Raw genomic sequence first — 25,353 nt, forward strand, 5'->3', positions numbered from 1 at the left:
GGCATTTTTGAGTGCAAAGTGCCTTCTCTTAATCACTTTAATTTTACTTGATTTGATTTGATGAATACCCCACCAGAATGTGAGCTACTTAAAGGTACAAATGATATCCTCTTCATCTCTGGGTCCATAGCACCCAGCAAGTTTCTTGGCCTGTAGTAGATACTCAATGAAGGCTTGAGGCAGAGGGAGGGAGGAGGAGGGGTGATCAGAAGGAGGTGGTCTTGCTTTATTCTCATAGATCACCATGTTACCAAACTCAGATTCGGATGCTCGCCACTCAAAAGCCAATAATTGAGAGGCAAGTGTTGGTAGAAAGGAAAGTTGCTTTAATCAGAAAAGCCAGCAATCTGGGGAGAAGGTGGACTCATGTTCTGAGACCAACTCCAGAGATTCTGCTCAGTCATGACAATTTTTAAAGGTAAAAAGGGGAAACAATCACAGTTAATCATCTAGTTAGGAGGTCCGATTCTTCATCATTTTTCCACTGTGTGCAGAACTGCTGACTTCTGATTTTCCTGTGGAAGCTGTCTTGCCCACATGTTCCACCTGCAAATTTGCTAAGGGGGAAGCTGGGCATAAAGAGTCAGTCATTCTTTAACTACTTAATTCTTCATTCTTACTCCATTTAATCCAGGAAAGTAATCAACAGATTAGGCAAGGCATTGTGTACCTTCAATAGAGCAAAATCAGGAGTTAGGTTAAATGTTACCTAGTGATCTCATCTTTATAATTAAGGCCTGAGGAAAACAGAAATGGGCAAACAGGAAAGGAGCAAAAGAGCTGCTTACACTTGTCATACATCATTCAGTTTCTGTGGGATTAGGGACGAAGTTCTGTCTTCTGTAATTTCATGCTGCATAGGGTGCCGTATTCTTAGAGTGGAGGATATAGAGACAAGGGTCTGTACAATCTCTTTACTGACAATTTTAGTTGCCTGCTTACATATATGGGCAGAACAAGCTATAATATTTTGATGCCCACAAAGATGTAGATTATTATGAGCAATAATGTTAATCCCATTCTCTTAAGGCCAGTTCTTGGAATTGTGCTAGCCATAGATTTAGTACTGCTCAAGATGGAGCAGCTTATGTCATGGCTGCAGTCTGGTCATCACGCAGTTAGCTTGTTCCCTCTGGTGGCAGCTATAGTATCTGTACAACGACTCAGGAATGTGCATCAGAAACTGAAGGATTCTGTGACTCTATTGTCCTGATCATTAACTGCTTGAGCCTACTCTTTTGTGACTCAGGGAGGCCTGAGAGATGTACATTTTTCTACAAACAAAAGGCAGGGGACGTGGAGGGGCCTTTGTTCTTGGTGTGGCAGTGGGGTGGACTGCAGAGTTCTGCTGGGTTCCAACCACATGGATTCAACAAATGGAAGCCTAGGTACCAGCGAAGTCTGTTGTGGGAGGGGAGATGTATGCAGTGTTGGATACTCATTTTTAGGCCATTAAAAGGAATGGATTAGGATTTTCTAAATAAATCTTGTTAACAGAAGTGCCAAGATTCCCTCAGCCTAATTTTAGTTGCAGAAATGCCTGCAAAGGAACCCTACACCATCCAGGGCTTATATAAGCTTCTCAAAATAATTTTATGTCCTCCCTGACCTGAGAACAACTTACCTGTGAGTTTTTGTCTCGTAAACTTGCTGAACCAGAAGCAAATGCAGGTGTCCTGTGGCTTTCACAGCTGCAGTTAAATATTTAAATTTGGCTTGGAGATTGCATTTCTTTCTCAGGATTAGTAAATTTTTTCATTTCCTGTGCTGAGGAAATCTAGTCAATTACCTAATTGCAGAATAATGAGCAGTGTTTCCACTTTTGAATATGTATTCTTGTCATTTTAATGAGATAAATACCAACAAATTTCCACAAGCAGGAAGAAACATTATTGTTTATCTCTTATTGAATTTGAGCTGCTTGAGTTATACACCTAAAGGTTTTATTTTGTTGTTATTTGTTGTTACCACTGCTGTTCGTATATTCTCAGGAGATTTTAAAAGGACAGTCACTTATGCATAAATGCTTGGCCCCTGAATACCTCATATTCAAGAATGCCTGTTCCCAGCCCCCTTAGACTTCCCGCCTGCCCCTCGTCTCTCCCTGCCCCATCCTCCGCTACCTCAGCCCACTGGCTCCCAACCACGGGAGACTATGGGCTGGGCTGGTGTCTTACCCAGAAACTGTGGCATCTGACTTTTGCATGAAATGGAATTTTGTAATCTGGCATAAAACCTAGCAACCCTTGTGTCATGTTTTTTCAATGAGAAAATATGACACAAATTTTAAACAAATAACTTACAAGCTTATGGAACCCCACCTACTAGTATTTGCTGTCCCTTTGTGAAGGCAGTGTAAAGCCTTCAGGGACAGGCCTAACTGGACTTCAGGGTTTCATGCTGTTTGATTTAATATACACACGTAAACAGAGAGAGAGAGTGGAGAGGGCCCTGAGTTCATTTAGTTATCAAAGAGCTTTCCCATCCCTAAAAGAAGCCCCAGGAATAAATGGCCCTTTAATTGAATGCTTTTGTTTGTGTGATTCTTTTTAAGAAAGATTCTTTGTTTTGAATACAATTCCTGATTATTTCTCCACGCCCCTTCCAAGTTCATCCTAAGTCTTTTATAATACAGAGAGAGAGAGAGAGAGAGAGAGAGAGAGAGAGAGAGAGTGTGCAAGAGAGGGGTATTCCAGGCATTTTATCTTACATAATGATTTTGATGAACTTAGTTCAAACCAGTTCTAACTGAATAACTCACATTTATGCATTATACCCCAGAAAGTCCCAGTTCTCAGTGGCCTGGAGAATTCTGGATGAAGATACACTTGCATTTTCCCTCTCACTGCCTGACCTCTCTCCAGTGAATCCCATCTCCTAGGAAATCAACACTTTTACTCAGGGCCTCCCACTTACCCGGTGCCAGCCCCATTCCATGGTTGGATCTGCACCTAAACCAGAAGCCGGGTGTTCTCAGGGTGCCCAGGGCTGTTGACACTTCTGCTAACACAATGCGTGTGAGTCAGTATTCGTGCACACACAACCAGTATGTCAATTAATTAATTTATAGGAGGGTATTTTATAAATGCTTGAAGTACTACAAGTCTCAACCCTCACCCAGAGCACGGTCTTCTAAAATCAAATGATATCAGATTATAACCAAAGGAGCTTTGTGAGCTAGATTCTGCAGCAGGTCTGAAGAATGTGGGGGTGGTGTGCAGAGTGGAGGTTATGGGGGTCCCACCTGCAAAAGAGGAGATTCTGCTTCTCTGGGACACAGGGCCCTGTTACTGCAGCCCCACTGGCAGCTGCTGTTTCTGTAAACCCTGATCTCTGGGCTGGTACCTGCTCTTTCTTCTGCCAACATGCTCTGTCTAGATGTGCTGATATGGCTGGGTGTGCCACAGCCAAGAATCAGTGCATGGAGACCACTGTCCCTTCTTTGTGTGTGTGAATCTAAGTAAGCCCCTGGCACCAGAGAGGGGCCTGCTGGTCCTCAGCACCCACTGCTCCCAATGCCCACTACCCCCTCCTGCCCGCTCCTCCCAGACTCCCACTTCTCCCATGCCTCTCCTCCATACTCCCTGCTCCTCCCCACTGTCTCTCCTGGAGCTGCAGCCTCCCTGCAAAGGGTGGAGGTGGGGAAGGAGGGGACAAGAACGAGTTCCTCTCAACCTGGTGTCCCTTTCACCGTGCCGTGGACCTGTAGACTCCTCCCTGTACCCAGGTGGATCACACCACAGCGTAGAAAAGATGAAAGGGACACAGTAAGCTCAACAAAGGCCCAGGAATGGAGATGCTCGCCATTGCCATCAAACCAGTGCTGCCTGGTTCTAATCCCTATGACCCTTGGAGCCCCCGAAAGCCCTTTCTTTAAGAGATGCCACTTCAGGGTCTCTGCCATGTCCCCTTTCTTCCTCTCGAGTCTCCCTCAGCTGCACCATGTTTGGGGGTGACACCCAAGGAAGATGGCAAGGAAGGCTAAAGGTGGCCCTATGGGGCCACCCCCTTCTTTGCCTCTTCCTCCCCTTGTGCTATCCTGGGGCTCACTAGCACTGGGTGGTGTGGTGGCTGATTCTGTGAGCAGCACCCCATCTGTCTCATCTTGGTGTCTAGTGCCCCAGCACCAGCTCCAGCAGCACAGGGCCTCTGCCTGGCTGTTATTTGAGAGGCTCCACCCCTCGCAGCCCTGTCTCATCTCTCTGCTGCTTTTCATACCAGCAGATATCCATGCAGACGGCACCTGAGTCCACGTCAGTGCTAAGGTCAAAGACCAAAAGCTTACTTCCCCACCTCTACCTAATGTTCCCTGAGGAGTCCAGGATTCCTGCTTTCCACCCCTAGTCCACTGCCATCTAGATCTCTGTGGATCCCTGGAACTTTTACAGTCTCAAGGTATCTTCTTTTTCTGAGGACTGACTCAAATCCAACCCTGGCAGACTCTCCAATCCATACAGATTGCATCTCTTCATGGCTGTGTTCCTTGGTCCCCACCACATCACTCCAAACCTGGAAACCAGCAATTTGTCTGGGACTCCTTGGAGGAAACAGACCTTCACAAGGCATCTGTCTACAGAGTAGCTGTGCTCAGTGTCTGCAAGGATGAGGGGCTTTGGTGGTGCCATATTTCTTATTACTCCCCTTCAAAAATATGTTACTGTACGTGGGTGCATCCTCCACCCTCAGGGGCATCTTTGCAGACCTCGCCCACCAGGCTGGTTTATTTGGCTGCATAAAACCTCACCCTAGAGCTGTGAGGCTGAGACCTGCTCCCGGAGGGAGGTGGCCTCAACTTCAGACCCCACATCCCCGAGTTACTTGTGTTTAATGGGATGGGGGGTGGGGAGGCAAATTGTTTGAGCTCTCTAAATTTTTCTTTCTTCATTGATTGGGGATGGTAATGAGAACAGCAGTAATCTCTGCCTTGTATTTAAATAAGATGATATAGCATGAGGCCTGGCACTTGCTGCCAGCCCACGTTAGCTGCTGCTGGTAGTGTGTGCGATGCTTCTCACTACCCCTCCCAGGAGTCAGCACCATGGGCCCCCAGTCGCACAGTCTCCCATTAGCTGTCCCCCAACTGCACAAGAGAGCAGAGGGGGCTTGTTCCTGTAGAGTCACCTTTCCTTCATCTGCCTCTTCTTTCTCTGCAGGAGAATGAAGTGGGATACTGACTAGTGTCCCACTGATTTCATAATACCCTTGCTTTCCAAGGCATAGCCCATGCAGCAGATTTGGGTTTAAGTACTACTACTTTTTCTCCCTCTGTTACCTAAGCTCTCCCCTACCGCAGTCCACTCAGATCACTCAGCAAACCCCCAAGACCAAAACTGAGAGTTGCTGCTGATGCTGTAGAGAGCAGCAGAATCCAAAATCAGACCCTGATCCTGAGCTTGCAGACTGTGAATGACAGCTGGGTTCCCAGGGCCAACTGACACATGGCAGTGCCTCCACCCTCATTGCAGCCCATGTGAATGCCAGCTGGAAGGGAGATGGGAGAGCAGTGCTAGACTTCACAACTCAGGCGTAGGATGAGAGCTTAGAAACCAGGAGAGAAAGATGAAACTCTTCTTTTTCAATAAGAATGCAATTTGGAGGGTTATATTTAAATTGAAAATCCTTTAGCTGCTCCTGCTAATTTATCTGTCTTGTTATGCCACCAAAACTTTGCGTGTTTCAGTTAAAATGCATCACCAACATTAGCTTAAGTTAATGGTAATGTGGGGGGCATGATTGCGAACTTTACAGGCCATTTGCATCCCAAGGGTCTACATCAAGCCTACTATCTGTGACTTCCTAACCAGCACTCCTTTTCTCTGTCCTCCCACATCACCTATCAACAAGCTCTCCCACTCACTGAGGACTTTGCTCATCATCCGTCTTACCCATTGAACTCACCATTGCAAAACTGATCTTCCTCACCTACGCTTTGTGCTTAAAACATAGTCTTATTACTATTCAGGTATGGCAAGGCCAACAGATCAGGAGACAGCTATCATTGAGAGTTTGTCACCCACAGACCCCAAGAGAAGGGGGCATGCCATGCCATGGTGGAGGGGATGCCTGGGGAAGCACCAGGGCAGGCCACAGAGAGTGAGCCTTTATTGTAGCTTCCATGGAAAGAATGGGCATGGCCAGGCTGGGTAAGCAGGCTTAGGATTGGCTAGTTTGAATAATTAAAGTAGGCCCTGGGACCTAGTCTATCCTTAGTTGCCTGGTACCTGAACGTGGAATGAAGTACTGGCCTGGAGTGTGAGAACCTAATAAAGAAGGCAGTTCGGGGTGTGAGCTCTGGGGTGGTTGGTTTGCATATGAAAAGTACAATCCAGCACTTGGCAGAGTTGTTTGATCTCTCTAGGAACTAGAGGGAGAGAAGGCAGTCCCTCCAGGGCCCAGAGATTAAAGCATGAGAAATCAGAAAATAAATGACATGTTCAATACACACGGTTTTGTCACTTGCTACTTGGAAACCTTCAGTGTTCATTGGCTTTGGAGCTGGTGTTTGAGTGTTTCCACTTTATGGTCACTGCCACAGGGTCCGGCCTTGCCCACAACTCTTTACTTTCCTCCTCTTGCACACCAAGTTCGAGCAAAACTGCACTCCTTGGGGTTTCTTGTCAATTCAGTAAAAACAACGGTCTTTGTATGACTTTTCATGCCCCTACCTCGTGTCTAGCTGACCAAGGCCTATCTTCAATACCACCTGCTTTGTGAGAATCTTTAATTGGTGGTGGGGGTTTTTTGTGTGTAGGGGGTTTCACACAGTTAATACCAGGCATAGACCTCTGCCGGGTAGGTGACTAGGAAAAATTTCCCGTTTCTTCTCATCCACTGAAATGCTTCCTCTCCTTCAAGTTGCAGATAAAATGTCAATAGACTCCCCAGGCCATTTGCACATTTTGCTTCCCTCTCTCTCTGATTTTTTATGGGCCCTATAGCTTAAAACTTCTTTTGTTCGTAGTTGTTTAGTACGTATTGGTTTTGCCACTTCCTTTTCTGTGACAGCACCTGGAGGGGAGCACAAGTGTACTTTGTCATTTTGGAGGCTCCTGTGCCCCAGCACTCTTGCAGTCAGTAACAGATGGATGTTATTGGGTTAGCAAGCTCTGAGAACCACCCTGTGAGGCAGCAAGAAGAGTCTGCCTGTCTGGGATGGATTCTTTAGCTGATTTGTCATCCCGCCTCTCACTGCCTGCAAAGCAAGGGTGTTGCAGACATGCTCTGCCGGTGCGTGAGCCTAGGCACTCCTGCCTGTAACAACAGTGATTTCTCCTTCGCTGGTTGGAGAGTTTACCGCCTCACCTTTGGATTTTCAGCTTGTATCCTTCCACGACAGGGTTTAGGATGTCCAGTGACTATGACCAGATTTTTAGACCTGATCATTCTAGACTTGAACAGTGATTGCCAAAAAGAATAGAAATTTAAAAATAGAATTTCCATGCTCAGCCTCTGATTTGTCTTTTTTCCCACTTTCTTACTGCACTAACTTCTCTGCAAAACAAAAACATGGGGTCATCTGCCTGTTTTGCTTCTTATTTTGTTGGCAAGCCTGTGGGGCTGCACTGCCCCTGGCTCCCTCTTCCCACATCTGGTTTTAGTCCCATTTTCTCTAGATGTCATCCTCTAGAGGTGATGACATGTCCCAGTTAGTGTAGAAATGGCTGTGTAGTGTAGAATGGCAACCTAGAAGGAAAGGAAAATGTGATGCATGAGGTATAGAGACCCCCCCCACAGGTCATGGTGTCTCCAACTGATGTTTCTATTCCAGAGGTTTTCTATTTACAGCTGTGTGGAGGGCAGAAGAGGAGGAGTCTAACTGCAGAGAATTCATAGCCAGGCCTGGCCTGTCATGGGCGGCTCAGGCCTAGGTTTGCCTGGTGAGAGGGGGAGGACCTAGGCCAGCGCACAGGTTCCCTGCCAGCACCCTGATTTTATGATGACTTTTTGGGGGGCCTTTATTTCTAGGTTATCTCTTAAATGCCAATTTGTATAGTCTGCTTCTTACCTAAATAAAAGAGAACTTATAGACATGATGTACACCTATTAAAACTGGTATTTGTGTTTACAAGAAAGCAACCACTGCTTCCTAACTCTATCTGAAAATAACATCCATTTCTCCTGGATTCCAACCTGAATTGGGCCAGCTGTGGAGGAAACAGGCCTCTGGCTGAGCACAAGCTCATTTTTTTCTTTTCTTTTTTATTCCCCAGGATTACACCTTGACCATGTATTTTCAACAATACTGGAGAGATAAAAGGCTTGCCTATTCTGGGATCCCTCTCAACCTCACGCTGGACAATCGAGTGGCTGACCAGCTCTGGGTGCCTGACACGTATTTCTTAAATGACAAAAAGTCATTTGTGCATGGAGTGACAGTGAAGAACCGCATGATCCGCCTCCACCCAGACGGGACGGTGCTCTACGGGCTCAGGTCTGTCTGCCCTGTGGGCTGGGCTCATGGTTGCATGGTGCACTGGCCTTGAGTTTTCACTGAAGGTGATTACAGTAAGTGAGGCCATGTCCTCAGATTAAGTTAAGAGACACCCATGAAACACTTGGAGCTCTGCAGAAAAAAAATCTTATAAGTCTAAGATTTGGGGCATTACTGTTACTATAAATAGACATCAAACAAGTGAAAAACAGTCTCCTCATATTGAGTTGATATAATTGGGTTGCCGTATCTAAGAACACATATTCTCTTGGGGTGGATTTCCCATATCATAGCCACAAAGACCTGTAATTAATATCACCCTGGTACTTAAGAGGCTTTCAGTGAAGTTTCCTAAAGCCATTTGCAGAGTTGAAAAAATGTCTAATGTCTATTATAGTCTCCATGGAGCCACCAATATTTATGGGAATGAGTAAATGTGAGGCTTCCTGGTGAGAATCATCTCTCACCAGGTCTCATAATGAAGGCACATGAATTGGGAAACCAGACTGCTGTCTGGAACCCTAAGGAGGCCCTGGGCTTCCCTGGGTACACTGGAAACCACTAGGCCTTCCCGTGATGCTCCACCACTGCTGGTGGTTAGTGATTTTGACTTTCACTGAACAGCAGCCTTAGCAATCTTTGTCTCTTGTGTTGATTTAGCACTGGTTTTTGTTTTGTTTTGTTTTAGAGTAAGTATGTCTGTGTCTTTCTTGATCTCCTGGACTGAGAGTGCCCAGAGGACTTCTAGGAGGGGCTCACAGTCTGGAGTGGGGCACAGGTGGATATCTTGGAGAAAAGGTTTATCTCAAAATGTTGTGAATCTTTAACTGAGACTCCAACAGTTCTAAAGAGTAATCATAACAATGTAAGCTTAAATACACACCACTGTGACTTTTAGTGCTTCAGGGAGAGTAAAGGGAATTATTTAACATTGCCTTAAGTGGAAAATGTTAAGTGATTTCCTCAAAACAGCAGCATATAGAATAAGAGTTGGAATTTCAGCAAAAATCAGACTTTTTTAACTGTAAGAGAAAAAAAGTGGCACGTGTCAACTAAGCCATGGTGTTACTCTAAAAAACATCTAGATGATGTTTCCTTGGGATGTTTTCAGCATTTTGTATTTTTGCCTGGAAGTGAGAGATGTGGTTGAAAAGTTCTGGAGTTCTGAGAAGTACAAAAATTGGTTGTTCAGAAGATTATCCAGAGACCATGTGAGCGTAAAATGAGGAGTCATGTCCTTCATTTACCTACCCACCCCCAAAAAAGTGAATAGAAATGTGTGTATGTTTGTGTGTGTGTGTGCATGTGCATAGTGGGGGCAAAGCAAAAGGAAGCAAATAGCAGTAAAAACTAGGCTAGGCCTTCTTGGCTTTTTAAACAAAACTTGCTATTTGGGTTCTTTCCCTTTTTATCTTTGCATTCTTTATTTTCTCACCAGAGTTAGAGTATGTTAGTTTTTCTAAGACAAAGAGCTTTCATTCTGTTAGGATAGCATCTGAGTCCGCTTGGGCCACTGTAGCAAAGATCCACAGCAGACACTTATTTCTCATACTCTGGAAGCTGGGAGTCCAAGATCAAGGTGCCGGCACACTTACTGTCCAGGGAGGGTCTGCGCCCTCATTCATGGCAGGTACCTTCTCACTGTGTCTTCACATGATGGAAGCTGTGTGGTGTCTCTTTTACTAGAACATTAATTAATCCCATTCATGGGGTTCCACCCTCATGAGCTAAGCCCTCACCTCCCAATACCACCACATTTGGGTTCAAATATTCAAATATGAATTTGGGGAAGGACTTAAACATTTGGACCATAGCACACAAAATGATACAATATGAATGAAAGAACTGAAATTAATTTCCAAACTCCACTTGAAAGTGTTGGATTTCATACCATAAAACAGGCAAGAATAAGAGAAACCAGGAGATTAAAACTGTATCTTTATAACTTAGCTAATACTCTGACTGTAAATTTTAATATAAAAGTTAAATAAGGGGCTTCCCTGGTGGCGCAGTGGTTGAGAGTCTGCCTGCCCACGCAGGGTCCGCGGGTTCGTGTCCCGGTCTGGGAGGATCCCACATGCCGCGGAGTGGCTGGGCCCGTGAGCCATGGCCCTGAGCCTGCGCATCCGGAGCCTGTGCTCCACAATGGGAGAGGCCACAACAGTGAGAGGCCCGCGTACCGCAAAAAAAAAAAAAGTTAAATAATAATGTAATAATAAGCTATGGAATACTTTTAATAATAAACTTTGTACAATAATCTAAAAAAGAATCTCTCTAATGAAATTTACATTCATTATACATCTCAACCTCTAAATCAGTAAATGAATTTCTAAATCAGTAGCTGTTTTTATCCAAATGTAGTCTCAATATACCCCTTAGATCTTTAGTTAGACCCTCATTTTTTTTCTTTTTTTTTTGGCTGCATGGGGTCTTAGTTGTGGCATGCAGGATCTTGCATTGCACACGGGCTTCTTTCTAGTTGTGGTGTGCGAGTTTTCACTCTCTAGTTGTGGCATGAGGGCTCCAGGGCATGTGGGCTCTGTAGTTGTGGTGTACAGCCTCCAGAGCGCATGGGCTCTGTAGTTTGTGGCATGCGGGTTCTCGAGTTGAGGCACTCAGGTTCAGTAGTTGTAGTATGCAAGCTTAATTGCCCCACAGTGTGTGGGATCTTAGTTCCCTGACCAGGGATCATACCCATGTCCTCTGCATTGGAAGGCAGATTCTTTACCACTGGACCACCAGGGAAGTCCCAAGAACCTCATATTTTTTAAATAATTCTTCCATCTGGACCTGGACAAGCTGTCAGAAGGGAAATCTAAATAACAGACCATATTCCACATGTGCCTATCAGCTACACTGTGCCATCTGAATTCCTTTTGAAATTGGCTATTCTAGAAATTTCTGCCTTCAGATTTTAAAAAAAAAAACACATAACTATAGAGATTAATTTGAATTTGAAGTAATTTGAATTTTTGGACAAAAAGCACATTAGTGCTTCAAAATACTGGTAATTTTATTAAATTCATATAAATACATATTCTGTGTCATTCTGTGTGAATTGAAGTACCATTTATATATATTCCACAAGATACACACACGCACACTATATGTATTGTGTTTTTTGATAACAAAGTATGAGTGCCACCCTCCACCCTCCCCTTGGCCCCAAACCCTACCTTCCCTCTGCTCTTGTTTTACTGTTGTACTTGCTGGATCATGTTGGTGATAGGGCAAGACAAGGATGGCCAGTGTTAGTAACCTCAGTGATACATTGTATCCTTTTGGTTAATAGGTACCAAGGCCTGGGCCTGGAGGGGTTCTGGTGTAGCTGAGAGCTTGAATGTGTTAAACTCCCCAAGGACGTTCATGGAGCACTGGGGTCGTTGTCAGTCTCCTGCTTGTAAGGTATTGCTCATGATGGCTAAACCCAACAGAGATTACTTTCCTACTGGCTGTATCCTTAAGATGCTGGTTGACCTGGTTGTATCCTTGGGACCTTATGGTTGAATTCTTCTCACCACTGGAGACTAGGATTGGCCTTCACCCCAAGTATCCTGCAGTCATCCACACTGGTAGGTCAGTCACCATTTAGCTCTTCTGGGCTCCTTTTTCCAGGCATTTCCAGCCATCTCAGTACAGGATCAATGGTGGCTTTTGCTTTATCAAGAGTAGATGAGGATCTCTGGCTGGGGATGAGCTCTCCATGATGCAGGTTTGTACATCATCTCAGACTTATTCTGGGAAATCATTAATCCATTACTCTGATGACTCTGCAGAAGTGGTTGATGGCTGCTCACAAAGATGCTGGAGAGGGATCATGTTCATGTAGTGATAAAAGGTTGTTTTAAATCATGAACTCTTTTTTCAATGATTCTTACAGCCCCTGAGTATGAAACTTGGGCTAACACTAGCTTGATGTTACCTGCTTGGGCTCGGCTGAATGAGACAGTGAACCAAGCTTCTTGTACAGGTCCAAGTCACTGTGTGGTGTAAGAAAATGCTCTTGATAGGGCATATACACCATCTTGAAATAAAACTTGGGCTCTTTGAAAATTTCCTTTGGGCAGCCAAATCTTTTCAGGAACTGGGGAGATATTGGCTGCCTAAGAGGCTCACAAGTCTTGGTCCTTTTCCCATGACAGCTTTTCTGTTTCCTTTGGTGCCAGGCTGAAATTTTCTGCTGTCTGTCCCTATTCTGTCTTCCCATCTTTCTTTTTCAAGTCAGCTAATCACCTGATATCATTGAATATCTTACCTGCACCACTAAGGATACTTTGTAATGTGATCTTTAGGCCATGAATTTTGTGTCTTCAGACCTTTTTTCTGATGCTAGGAATTGGTAATGGGTTCACAAAATAGTATTTGATTTGCTCCATAAAGAACTTGGATGTCTGAGGTTGAGTCATCTTCATCAAAACAACATGCCCGAGAAGCTTACTGCAAAATTTGTTGGAAAATGTCTTGTAAAATTCCCACTTGCTGTCAAAAATGGCTTGAAATTGATAAAGTTGCCCTTCCCATACTTAAATGGTTGATGCAATATTAAAATGAACCTAGAACTTCATTCAGAAGATTCACATTAAGTCATCTAGTTGGTCTGGCTGCCATCTTTTTCCAAAACTGTATTTTTAAGTTGGTTCTGGCCAAACACCTTTTTCCCCCAGAAAAGATGTAAGCTCACAGAATTAATAAGGCCCACATGATTTGAGTGCAGGTGTGTTTAACTCCCAAACTCTTATTTTGTCACTGCCTCCCAATTACTTTTATGTAAGTAAAAAACATATTGATAAATTGCTTTTCAAAAGGATTATGCCAATGTTTACTCCCACAGCAATATATTATATATTAGCTTCAGGGTTGTTACACCTGCTTTGGGCTTCATCATTTTTTAGGCTACTGTAAATAACCTATTTACTTCATCCCTTGAGGCTGAAGAAAATCACCTGTCTCACTTTAAATTCAGGCTCACAAAATCCTCTATTCTCCCCAGTCACATTCATTCTTCCCATACTTTTAAGAGCTCTTTCACAACTTCACTTCAGGCATCTCTCTTCACTCTCATTTGATGATATTACCTTAAATTTTAATTGAAAACACAGTGACTTCTTCATTTTGCTATTTACAAAGAGACCATTCCACATACCTGCTACTCATACTTTGCCTTTTCTCTCAAAGTGAAAAGTGGGTCCCTGAGCATTTCAGGAGTCAGCTTCCCCTTGGTATCCTCTCTCTACTTGAGGATTTGGCTCCTGAAATTCTAACCCCTCTCTGTTTACCATTGTTCTCCTCTCTCACCATGCTTCTGGTATGCATACCTTCCTTCTGCTCTTCAGAAATAGTCAAGGATTTTTCTGTTTTAGAGCCTTTGCACATGCTCTTTGCTGGATGCAATACTTTGTTTCTAGATATTCATGTTTTTAGCATCACAGTGTAATTATGTAATTGAAGACAGTTCACCTGGTCCTGCTCTGATCACCTATTCCCTTTTTATTATACCTTCTTGTTTTATTTTTGTCATAGCACTTATCCAGATCTGACATGATCTTGTCATTTTATTGCATTTCTTAATTTACTGACTCTGTTCCCATCCATGATGGTGGGGAGGCCACCACCAGAATATAAATTCTCTGAGAAAAGAACCTGTTTCTTGTTTATTATTACCTCCCCCAAATCTAGAGTAGTGCTGGGTAGAAAACAAGGAAAAAGTATTGTATCAGGATTAAGTTTAAATTCCAATTCTTATTTCTGTAGTGCTTTATTTTCTATTTAGATTCTTAATCCATCAGAATTTATCTTGGTGTACAATGTAAGGTAGCTGTCCAGTGTTTTTCTTGTCAGATGGTTAGCTGTTTATTCCAATAAATAAGTTTATTCTTCCATATGAGCTTTAGAAACATTTGTTTTATCAAATTCCTAAAAATATAATGTAAGATGTTCGTTGGAGTTTTGCTCAAAAATATGACTTAAGAGAAGAACAAATGCTATATGATATTCAGTCTTTCCTACATAACCGTGACACATCTGCATTCATGCATGCTTTCAGTCATGGCTTTTAGTAAAGTTTTGTCATTTTCTTCATAGATAACTGCTCATTTCTTATAAGGTTATTCCTGTTTTTTATAAGTGTGGTACCATTAGGAATGGGATATTTTTACATTATCTTTCTAGCTCTCATTGATACGTGGGGAAGCTATTGATCTATTTGTTTATGGCTGTCTTTGCTTATGAATTTGTCCACTATCATATCCAGCCAGGCTATTCTCTTACTGTGTCTAATAATTTAGTTAATACTCTTGAGGATTTTAGTCTTACAATCATATTGCTTATAATGATGATTTTTTAATCTTCATTTTTATTGGTTTTATTCATATTTCTTTTTTCTGTTTTATTGCAATGGTTTCAACTTACAGGAAATGAAAAACAGTAGGGATAACAGTGTACAGCATCCCCTAGATCTTCATTATAGTAAGAGTGCTTCTTATGCCCCACCATGCAGGATGATTTGCACTCTTAGTTTAATGTAGTTGTGACTCATTCTTTTACTTCCTTTAAATATATACATACATACATACTCTCATTTTCTGGGAAATTTGTCATGAGTTGAATAACAGATATCGCCAATTTATGGAGTTTATATTCAGGAACTAATTATAAATCAGATGACTGACCCTAGATGGCTTTTTCTACATATCAGAAATAGAAATAGATTTTGTTGATTCAACCTCTCTTTATACATTCGTTTTCCTTTTTTAACCTGTAACTATGATGTATTAATTTCCTACTGTAATCTATCCTTGAATTCCTGAGATAAATCCTATTTTATCATGGTGGGCAATACTCTTAAGAAATTATTAAGTTTGTTTTGCTCATGGTTAATTTATTTATTTTTTTTATTTTATTTTTTTTAACATCTTTATTGGGGTATAATTGCTTTACAATGGTGTGTTAGTTTCTGCTTTATAACAGAGTGAGTCAGTTATACATATATATATGTTCCCATATCTCTTCCCTCTTTGTCTCCCTCCCTCCCACCCTCCCTATCCCCCCCCTCCAGACAGCCACAAAGAACCGAGACGGTTATATGACACTTAAGAGCATCAGTAAGAGCACTTTGAACAACCAAAAGGAGTTGTCCAATTAAAATATTATCACTAAAATATATATATATTGAACAGAATAGGTTATTGTTGTTTTAATGCCTGCTGACCTGAATAGGAGAGAGCCTTTATTATTTTTCCTGCTTTGGCCTATAAAGCTATTAACTGGGGTTTTCCTCTTAGCAGTTAACAATAGCAAAGTGAAGACGGCATCTAAGCTGTGTTCAGCCCTGACTCTTTCTGGTCTTGTGGAAGTAAAAGAGGTATGTTTGTAGACGACCTTCTTTGCTGGGAATTTAAGCCTTGGGTGACTAAACCCAGTATCTCTTTTGTCAGACGATACAGAGAGAATCTGGGAGAAATAACAACCCTGAAGGTGAGGTGATCAGTGTCACTCAACTAGGAAACAAGTTGAGAAGGGCTCTGCATGGGAGAAACCAGATGCCTCGAAGGACGAAACCTCTGAAATCAATCTCCTCTGAAGAGACTCAGCTTGGGCCCATGTGGGTTGGGACATATTTTGGTCTCAGTACTAGTGGTGACCACTGAGGCATCTCTTAGTGGACACGAATCTTAGGCCTAAGTGAAGGGCAGTTGCCTGTATTTTCCTCAGCTTTTGGGTGGGAGGCTAGAATAGGTTGGAGGGGGAAATCCTTTTCTGACAATTCATTAGAAATATTAACATTAAATAGAGGTATTTATGGTTCTCCATTCTTCTCCAATGCTGAAATTTTCTTGTGTGAGAAGTGTTATACCACAATAGCTGTTATACCATTGATCTGTACATGACCTAGGGCCTCAGTTTCTTCACACCTACCCTTTCTTATTTTTCTCTTTAGTTAAAGTTCTTCCATCTTTTATTCCAAAATATGGGATGTTCATAAAAATTCAGTTAAGACTGAAGAATATAAAGTGACATCTCAGGCCTTGCTTACACTTTCCTCCCCAGCGGGAGCCACCAATACATTTTTTGGTGTGGCTGTTCGGACTTCTTTTTATGTATTTACAAGTGTGTTTTGTGTGTGTGTATACACATTTTTTAATGTAAATAAGGTCGTATGTATACAGTGTTCAGTCACTAGCTCTTTCCCCCACCTTTAGCTGTCTTTGACATTATCCATCTTAGTGTATTGACCCACTTTCTTACTAATTATGGAACGGCGTTCAGTGCTCTAGATGGACTGTGGTTTATGTAGCGGTTCCATAATTGTCGGACATAGAGGTAGCACCCCCAGCTTCTTCCCGACCTTTCCTGTCTGCTGCTTCTTCCCAAGGAACATAGAAAGCATTTCCCTCCCCCCGTGGTTCTCTTTCTCTACTGCGTATTTCATTTCTAGCATCTTTACTGTGGGCATGCTCCCCCGCCACAGGCTTCGATTCCATTCAACAGCCTCTTCAGCATGTCCGATTCATCTTGATAATCATAATCATTACAATCTCCACAATGCCTCGCACAGTGCCTTGTACCTAATAGACAGATATTTGATAAAACTCTCCAAGGGGCAGGCTCAACATAAACACGTAGACAGAAGTTACACTCCAGGGTCCTGATCAGTGAGAAACCGAACGTGTGGCACGAGGCAACGTCTGCGATCTCCTGCTGTCATGCGCTTACTGCAGACGTGAGCGTTTGACACCTGTGAGGGGGACATAGTACACCACCATACGGTAGAAAAAGCGTGGCCTAATCCTCTGATATCTTGAATTTCAGCTGCAGCGCAAGTTCTTGAGCCCCGAGGAGATTCAGTCTGTCCGAGAACACCTGGGTTACCACAGTGACAGCCTGCTCTCTGTGCAGATCACAGGAAAAAAGCCCAATTTTGAAGTGGGTTCTTCTAGTCAACTTAAGCTTTCTACTACCAAGAAGTCTTCCGGTGAGACTGGCCTAGGGATATTGTTCTGTCTGAGTGGGCCTGAAAAGCCGTATTAAAAACTGAGCCAGAGATCTGAATGAGGTGGTGATATCTTTAGAGGATCATTCCCTTCCTTAATTTCCCTCATTTCCAAGTGGAAGAATGCTTAATGTACTGTTGTTCTGGGCATATTCGGATCCAATACTGAAATGATGCGTAGATATTACCTAGTTCAGCCCCTTCTTCTGCACCAGAGGACACTGAGGTCTCCAGATACTAGAGGTCAGACTCCCATAGTTTCATTAGTTAATGAAGTCTTTCCAGACCCCAGAATTATGACATTTACCCTCAGAAGACCTCACAGTGACGGTCATGGCGGATAAGAGTGTGCTATTCCTCTTCCCATGTGTCCTTTTCTCTGTGCCACTGAATTCAGCTTTTCTTTGAGGATCTTAAGACACTTATAAAAATATCTCCTCTCAGAAGATTGCACTCCACCCTTTTTCACCATTCTCACCCTTCCTATCACTATTTTTTAATGCCTGAGTTGAGAAAAATTGTCCTAGCTGTGAGGTATGCAAAAATTTACAGGTATTCACACTGCTCTGTTTTGACTGTCCAGCCTAAATCTTCAAGAAATCCTTTAGCATCCTAACCTTTGGAGTCACAGTTCCAGAATGGGTAGGAGCAGCTTAGATGGCCTGCCCTGTGGGAGATCTGAGCATCCAGTGTGACAGTGATCTCTGGGGGGTGCACTTACCCGCCAAGGCCCATTCGTGGACTGGCCCACACTGAACCCTCAGCTCTTTCGGGCCCAGAGAGAGAATCAGGAGGTGTGATTTGCTACTGATTTGTTGTTACGCCACCGCCATCAGCTCTTGAGCCCATTTTCTTGTCTGTAACAGGTCTACATGAGACCGGAGCTTTGCTATTTATAATGCTTTTTGGTACAGTTTCTTGTTTCATATTCAAATCTCCTGCAGTGGGCATAGGGAATCCTATTAGCCCCATGTTCTAGGGATGGGAACTAAGAGAAGGAGGAGAAAGCAATATGGAGTGGAAGTTAAAAGCGTTAGGTAGACTCTGTCTGTACTTGTGTATTTGTGGCTGGGTGTAACTGGCCTAAGTATCTAAACCTCTTTCCTCATTTATAAAATTAGGATGACAAGAACTTTCCTCATAAGGTGGTGAGCAGGACTAAATTAGATCATGTATGTAAAATGTTTAATGTAGTATCTGGCACAAAGCTTAACAAATGATGGCTTTTATTGCCATAAAGTGATGGGTCCCTCTCATGCCTTTATAAGTGATAGAGCTGGGCCTTGAACCCAGGTCCAGTGTGTTCCCTGCACAGCCTCAGTAGAAAGCACTTACATGTGCTTGGAGTTTGTTTCCAGCTGCTTTTCTGGAGCTTGTTTTCTTTCATTGGTTGGATTCAGGGAAGCCTGCTATGGACCCTGCAGCTGCCAAGCTCTGGACCCTCTCAGCCAATGATATGGAGGATGAGAGCGTGGTGAGTCAGCACTGTGGTCACCTGATTGCTTTCTTTCAGGCCCCACTTTGGGTGGGAATGTTGTTGTTTGGAGTGGCCTCTCTGGGTTTGTAGGTGTGAAAGCATTTAAAGCCCAGCCTTGTGGCTGTGCCTGCCATTGGCATTTTTTGACTCAGAAGGAAACTCCTCATTAGTGGCATTTTAAATTTCTTTTTCAGCATCTTTCCCCCCGCAGATTTTCTTGTTCTCACTTCATGTGATATATTAAAGACTCTTGTGGGCATGCGTAAACCTGAAAAGAGTTTGTCAGCTAAAATATTTTTTGGCTCCTTCGTCTGGGCAAGTCACCAAATGCTCACTGTCTTAACAGTAATGCTCTTCCAACTCAGATCAATGCTTTCTGTAATAAAGTTCTTCATTCCTACAACTATTGAAGTTAGAGTGGTAAGCAAACTAGGCGACGGTTTGTGCCCTCACAGAGCTTACAGATTAACTGTCTACACGTTTATCGAAGAATCACACAAGTGTATATATCATTATCTGCCTTTTCCTCTGGAATTATATAGAAAATATTCCATTCCCTTTTCTCACACGACAGCCCTTTATATATTCGCATAAATATAACGCTTCTCTCTTTGTTCTTCCTGCCCCCTCCCTCCCTGCCCTCCACACACATATTCTCTGCACATCATAAATGAGTCCCCAGCCCCCTCACAGCCTAACACAGCTTCTGTGCACGTAGTGTACTCACTATGTGGTCAGCTTGGGCGTGATGATCAAGCCCAGGTAGGATGATGGCTGCCTTCTACATAGATGGGCAAACTGCTGCTGTGGACTGTGGCCACTTCACCTGTTCATTAGCAGAGACCATGACTGGGTCATTAATGGCTTCGAACATTCTCCAGGATCTCATTGACTCAGATGAACTGCTGGATCCAGAAGATATGAAGAAGCCAGACCCAGCTTCCTTGCGGGCTGCCTCCTGTGGGGAAGGGAAAAAGAGGAAGGCCTGCAAGAACTGGTAAGCCTTGGGGTGAGAAGAGGCTGCCAGGCTGCTTCCAGCGGCTTCTGATTGTCAAGGAATCGCTGTGCTTCACAATTACTAAAACATGTTTTATTGTAAAATGTATCAGACGGTTAGAAGAGTATGCTAAATAAGTACATTTTAAAGAACAATAAAATGAACACCCATGTACTGCTCACCCAGCTTAAGTACCAGGAACATGACTTGTTCCTTAGAAGTCGCCTCTGCCTGCTCCCTCAGCTGCATCTCCCTCCCTCTCCTTACAAGAGGCTACCATTCTCCCAAATTTGTGCTAATCTTTGCTGGCTTTTTCGATAGTTTACTGTCTGTGTGTGAATCTCCAAACAGTACATCATTGAATTGTGGAGCCCAAAGCTGACTAGGCCAGGAAAGGTCAATGCTCCATATCTGTGAAGACTCCCAGGGAAAAGGTCTGTCAAGGATTTGGAGTTCCTGGGTGGTGGCAGGTCCCACTCATCACCTGCTAACTTTCCCCCAGCACCTGTGGCCTCGCAGAAGAACTGGAGAAAGAGAAGTTGAGGGACCAGATAAGCTCCCAGCCCAAGTCGGCTTGTGGAAACGTGAGTATCTGGTTGATTACTCAGTATTCACAAAGGCCTAAACTAAACACAGGCCAGCTCCAGCTCTACAGAGTTCACTGCCCAATTATTTTAATAATAGGTGAACGTGTGAGAACGTGTCTCTAGGTAGTAATGGGAAGAGGGCTTATCTCCTGAGAGTGGGCAGCGCACTCATGCCCGTAGGGGAGGCACTTGTCATTTCTTATTTTTGGCCCCTTTCTTTCTGCTTCACATTAGGCCTGATGCTACTCAGCCATTTGCTGAGTGTGGCTGTGATTTGAACTGCTGAGAATACAGAAGTATTCACCTAAGGGACTTCTCTAGACTTTTGTCTTTCATGAAATCAGAGATCTTAAAGCCTCTTAGTATTTGGATCCCAGTTGGACCTACAAATGTACGCAGTCATTCTCTTTAGGCCACTGTGGCCATACCATGAAATTTGGGATCCCTTTCTTCTGGCCTGTATCTCTGGGAGAGCTGACACTTGGCTCCCCTGTATGATGGTCTCTTCTTTCAACAGTGTTACCTGGGCGATGCTTTCCGCTGTGCCAGCTGCCCCTACCTTGGGATGCCGGCCTTCAGACCTGGGGAGAAGGTGCTCCTGAGCGACAGCAGCCTCAATGATGCCTAGGGGAGGGCCCGGCCTGGGACACACCTGCTCCTCTGCCAGCTCCTGCCCCTTCCATCCCACCACGTGGTTCCTCCCGTCTCCTCTTGATTGGCTCACTCTGGCTTAGGTCCATTGCGGAGAGGGTGCTCAGTGGACAGAGTGGAGCTGGCTGGGAGCAGTGGTGTGGAGTGCTGCTGCAAGTCAAGACCACGGTATCCCGGGGCCCTGTTACCCTGAGTGGGGACCTCCTTCACCCAGTGTTAGGTAAACGGGGCACATCCCAAATAGGCCCCTCTCACCAGGTCAAAATGCTGATATTTCGTAACACTCTCCGAGCCCGCCATGCTTGAGTATTAACACTGTGACAGAGAGGGCCCCACCCCATTCTAAGCTCCGCAGTAGTGCCACGGCTTATCTTCCAGAGTTGGTGGTTTATTCACCATGCAGTTTTCTTGGTGACAAGAGGCAAGTGTCTCATGACCTCAGAGCACCAAGGGAATCACTCCTTGGTTGCTGTGATCATATCCAGTGTCCCTCTGCCCCCTCCAGTCCTACCCCCCATCCCTGTTTTACTGTGTTGCATCTGTGCCCCATTGTCATTTCTGTTAATCTCCAGGTATTAAACTTACGTACTAATGTATATTCGCTGTGAAGAGGGGATATGTCTGTGTGTGTGTGTGTGTGTGTGTGTGTGTGTGTGACAAAATCTTACATAGAAGCATACACATATACCCTCACAAAAAGAGGTAAAGTGGAAAAAATCATAAAACTTGCTCTCCAAGTCCACCTCCTCAATTTGGGACGATTCGTTGTCTCAAAAAGGGAAGGAAGGAAGGAAAGATAGAAAGAAGGTAAAGTATAATAGAGTTCTTTAAATTAAAATTAATTATTAAGAAAAAAAATATGGTCGGATAGAACGCTGGGACAAATGGTGGAAGCAAACCTATACAGACAAGATCTCACACAGAAGCATACACATACACATTCACAAAAAGAGGAAAAGGGGAAAAAATCATAGATCTTGCTCTAGAAGTCCGCCTCCTCAATTTGGGATGATTCGCTGTCTATTCATGTATTCCACAGAGGCAGGGTACATCAAATTGATTGTGTAGCTTTAATCCGCTGTTTCTGAGGCTGCTGGGAGAGATTTCCCTTTTTCTTCTTTGTTCTCACAGCTCACAGGGGCTCAGCTTTCGACTTGGCCCTGCCTCTGCGTGTAGGTCGCTGGAGGGCGTCTGTTTTTTGCTCAGACAGGACGGGGTTAAAGGAGCCGCTGACTCGGGGGCTCTGGCGCTCTCAGGCCGGGGGCAGGGAGGGGCACAGAGTGCGGGGCGGGCCTGTGGCGGCAGAAGTCGGCGTGACGTTGCAGCAGCCTGAGGCCCGCCGTGTGTTCTCCCTGAGAAATTGTCCCTGGGTCCCGGGAACCTGGCAGGCTCATGGTTAATTTATAATTGTTCTTTTAAAAATCTGTCGACAACCGGTTTATTGGTAATCAACATACCTTGTGATCTAGTCAATGCAATCTTATTTGTCCCCCACTATCCCCCTAAACACTGTTAAGTGAGGTATGAAATTTCTTTGCCTTGGGTAAAAATTTGGGCAGATTGCATGGTTTTCTGCCAGTGTTTTAATCGTAGTCTTTTTCCATTTTTATGTTACACAGGAATTCTCAGTTCAATGTCTAATATTAAATGCAGATACAGAATTAATATTTTCCCTTCCACAGGCCAGCCCTATTTCAGGCTGGAAGCTCATCATGGCAAAGGAAGTGTAGTTGACTTCTCAACTTCTGTGCTTCTGCTTCTTCTCTATCCCCTCCCAATCCATCTTGATGGCCTACATATGACCTCCTCTGGTTTTGAAGGTTTATTTTGGGGGGTGGAGGGAAAATAAGTAAGAAAGGTGTTACTTGAACTGTACCATTCCTGGTGGCTTCATGCTCTCTGGACCTCAAAGACATGCAGAATTAGCTCTTCTCAGAGCTTCCACCATCAGGCAGCTGTCTCCAGGTGGCCCCTTGACCAGCACTGGGGGTGGGAAGAGTGGGAGAGTAGGATATGTTTCTTCATGGAGTCCCTTGGAACAATTTCCTTAGCTCTAGGACTCTATCCTTCATGGACACATTCCATCTCTCCACCCATCCATGCAGCCCTAGTATAGAGGATCCAAGAAATCTGCAGGTCCTCCTTTTCCCCATGGAGCCCGTGTGTGATCCACAGGAAATCTGCCTGCATTCCTAGTCTAGCATCCAAGTCCTATTCAGCCTCCACTATGCCGCCACCTGTACACCAGGTGTGAAGCATCAACCAGTCCTTCTAGAGACCCAGCTGAAAGATGTTAATCTCCCTTAGTGATGGCTAGAAACTCTATTAAGAACTCTATCCTGAAGTTAGTTCCCTCTCTCTCATTACTCTGACTTGAATTAACATTCACAACTTGGCTGAAGATCCCAAGAACCATGAACCAATTCAATGAAATTCACTAGTAAATTATCCAATGGTGAGGTGGTAATGTAGGGCCCTTTTACACAATTGTGGTATATATCATATATTCTATTAAATATATTAATAGATTATATCTATCTTTAAATCTCTTTGTGTTTTGACATAATATGAATCAAGAAGATTTCTCTTGATCTTTTTTGTGTGTTTTTGTATATTCTGTAATAGATTATATCAGAATATAGGTAAATATCTGTTCCTAGAATGAGTTGATATTTCTGTAAGTATTTTAAAAATTTACCTATAGACATATACAGTTGACCCTTGAACAATGTGGGGGGTTAGGGGCACTGACCTTCCACAAGTCAAAAATCCACATATACCTTTACAGTCGTCCCTCCGTATCCTTGGTTCAGCATCTGTGAATTTAACCAACTGTGGATCGTGCAGTACTATAGTATGTATTTATTGAAAAAAATCCACATGTAAGTGGACCTGTATGTTTCAAACCCATATTGTTCAAGGGTCAACTGTACTATACATAAAATGATTTTTATAGATGCATGGGACTTTGAATAGGCTCTTGAATGACATTTTCCACTCTGGCACACATGGCTTTAATTTTTGCTATACTTACAGGTCTCGCTAGATTTTCTTCTTATATCAATCTTGAAAATTCATGTTTTTCTTTAAAACATCCTTTTTATCTAGACATTCTAATTCATTAGCATGCATGTATGCATTGCCTTCTAGAATACATTGTTACATTCCCTTCATTTATAATTCTGTTCAGTAGCATCAAGAAATACTTATCTATTATATATATATTTTTTTTAAAGAGCTAGGCTTTAATTTTATATCATAATTCTGTTCATTAATTTCTGCCTTATCTTTATAAATATCCTCCTCTTGCTTTTAAAGCTCTCTACTGGGGAGTGATGTCAGCAAAATGGCAGACTGAGAAGCTCCAAGCTATTATTTCTCCACAGAAACATCAAAAAACAAGCAGAAGGTGTCTGAACCACTTTGTAGGAGCTCTAGAAAATATTCCAAGGCTTATAGCAACCAACCAAATGCCAAATAAAGAAAAATCTAAATTTGAAACAGTAGGAAAGTTTTGTGGCATTTTCCCCTGCCATTTCCCCACCCCCTCCCTGGTGCAGGGGCAGTTTTGATCTTGAGCAAGTGGCAGCTCAGTTACCAGTTCTCTGGCACTGGAGGAAGCAGAACAGACCTTATTTATGAAGCATTATATACATTTGTTCTAAACTGTCTGGAGAATACCTGAAGGACTGAAGCAAGATGCTCATCTCTATTTTGCATAACTCAGAAAGCAGACAGGAAAAGAGGCAGGTACTACTCATAAAGACTTCAACATGTCTACAGACCCACAGATACCTAAGGCAAGAGATTCTGAGTGGAAATATACGATAGACCATCTGAGGCCCAAAGGAGAAGCTAGGATGAGACTCTTTGGAAAATTAGGTCATTCAAAAAGCAGCCATGCAGAGTCAGGATCAAAGTGGCCAAGGAGGGCTTCCCTGGTGGCGCAGTGCTTGGGGGTCCGCCTGCCGGTGCGGGGGACGCGGGTTCGTGCCCCGTTTCGGGAGGATCCCGCGTGCCGCGGAGCGGCTGGGCCCGTGAGCCGTGGCCGCTGGGCCTGCGCGTCCGGGGCCTGTGCTCCGCAAATGGGAGGGGCCGCAGCGGTGGGAGGCCCGCATAACGCAAGGAAAAAAAAAAAAAAAAGGGAAAATTTCAGACATAGAAAACAAACTTATGGTTACAAAAGGGGGAAGGGGGGGGGGGGGGGGGAAGGTTGGGGTT

General features: G+C 43.7%; 1 protein-coding gene across 3 annotated transcripts in view; it reads left to right on the forward strand.

The window, feature by feature from the left end:
• Window positions 1-25,353, forward strand: part of GABRB3 (gamma-aminobutyric acid type A receptor subunit beta3) — a 225,224-nt gene that overhangs the window by 136,205 nt on the left and 63,666 nt on the right. For all 3 annotated transcript variants that reach the window (XM_007458429.1, XM_007458428.1, XM_007458430.1), the window contains exon 4: window positions 8,211-8,431. In XM_007458429.1, coding sequence (XP_007458491.1) covers window positions 8,211-8,431 — 221 coding nt within the window. The remainder of the gene's footprint in view (window positions 1-8,210; window positions 8,432-25,353) is intronic.

This window comes from Lipotes vexillifer, unplaced genomic scaffold (genome assembly GCF_000442215.2).
Source record: "Lipotes vexillifer unplaced genomic scaffold, Lipotes_vexillifer_v1.1 scaffold391, whole genome shotgun sequence".
NCBI lineage: Eukaryota > Metazoa > Chordata > Mammalia > Artiodactyla > Lipotidae > Lipotes > Lipotes vexillifer.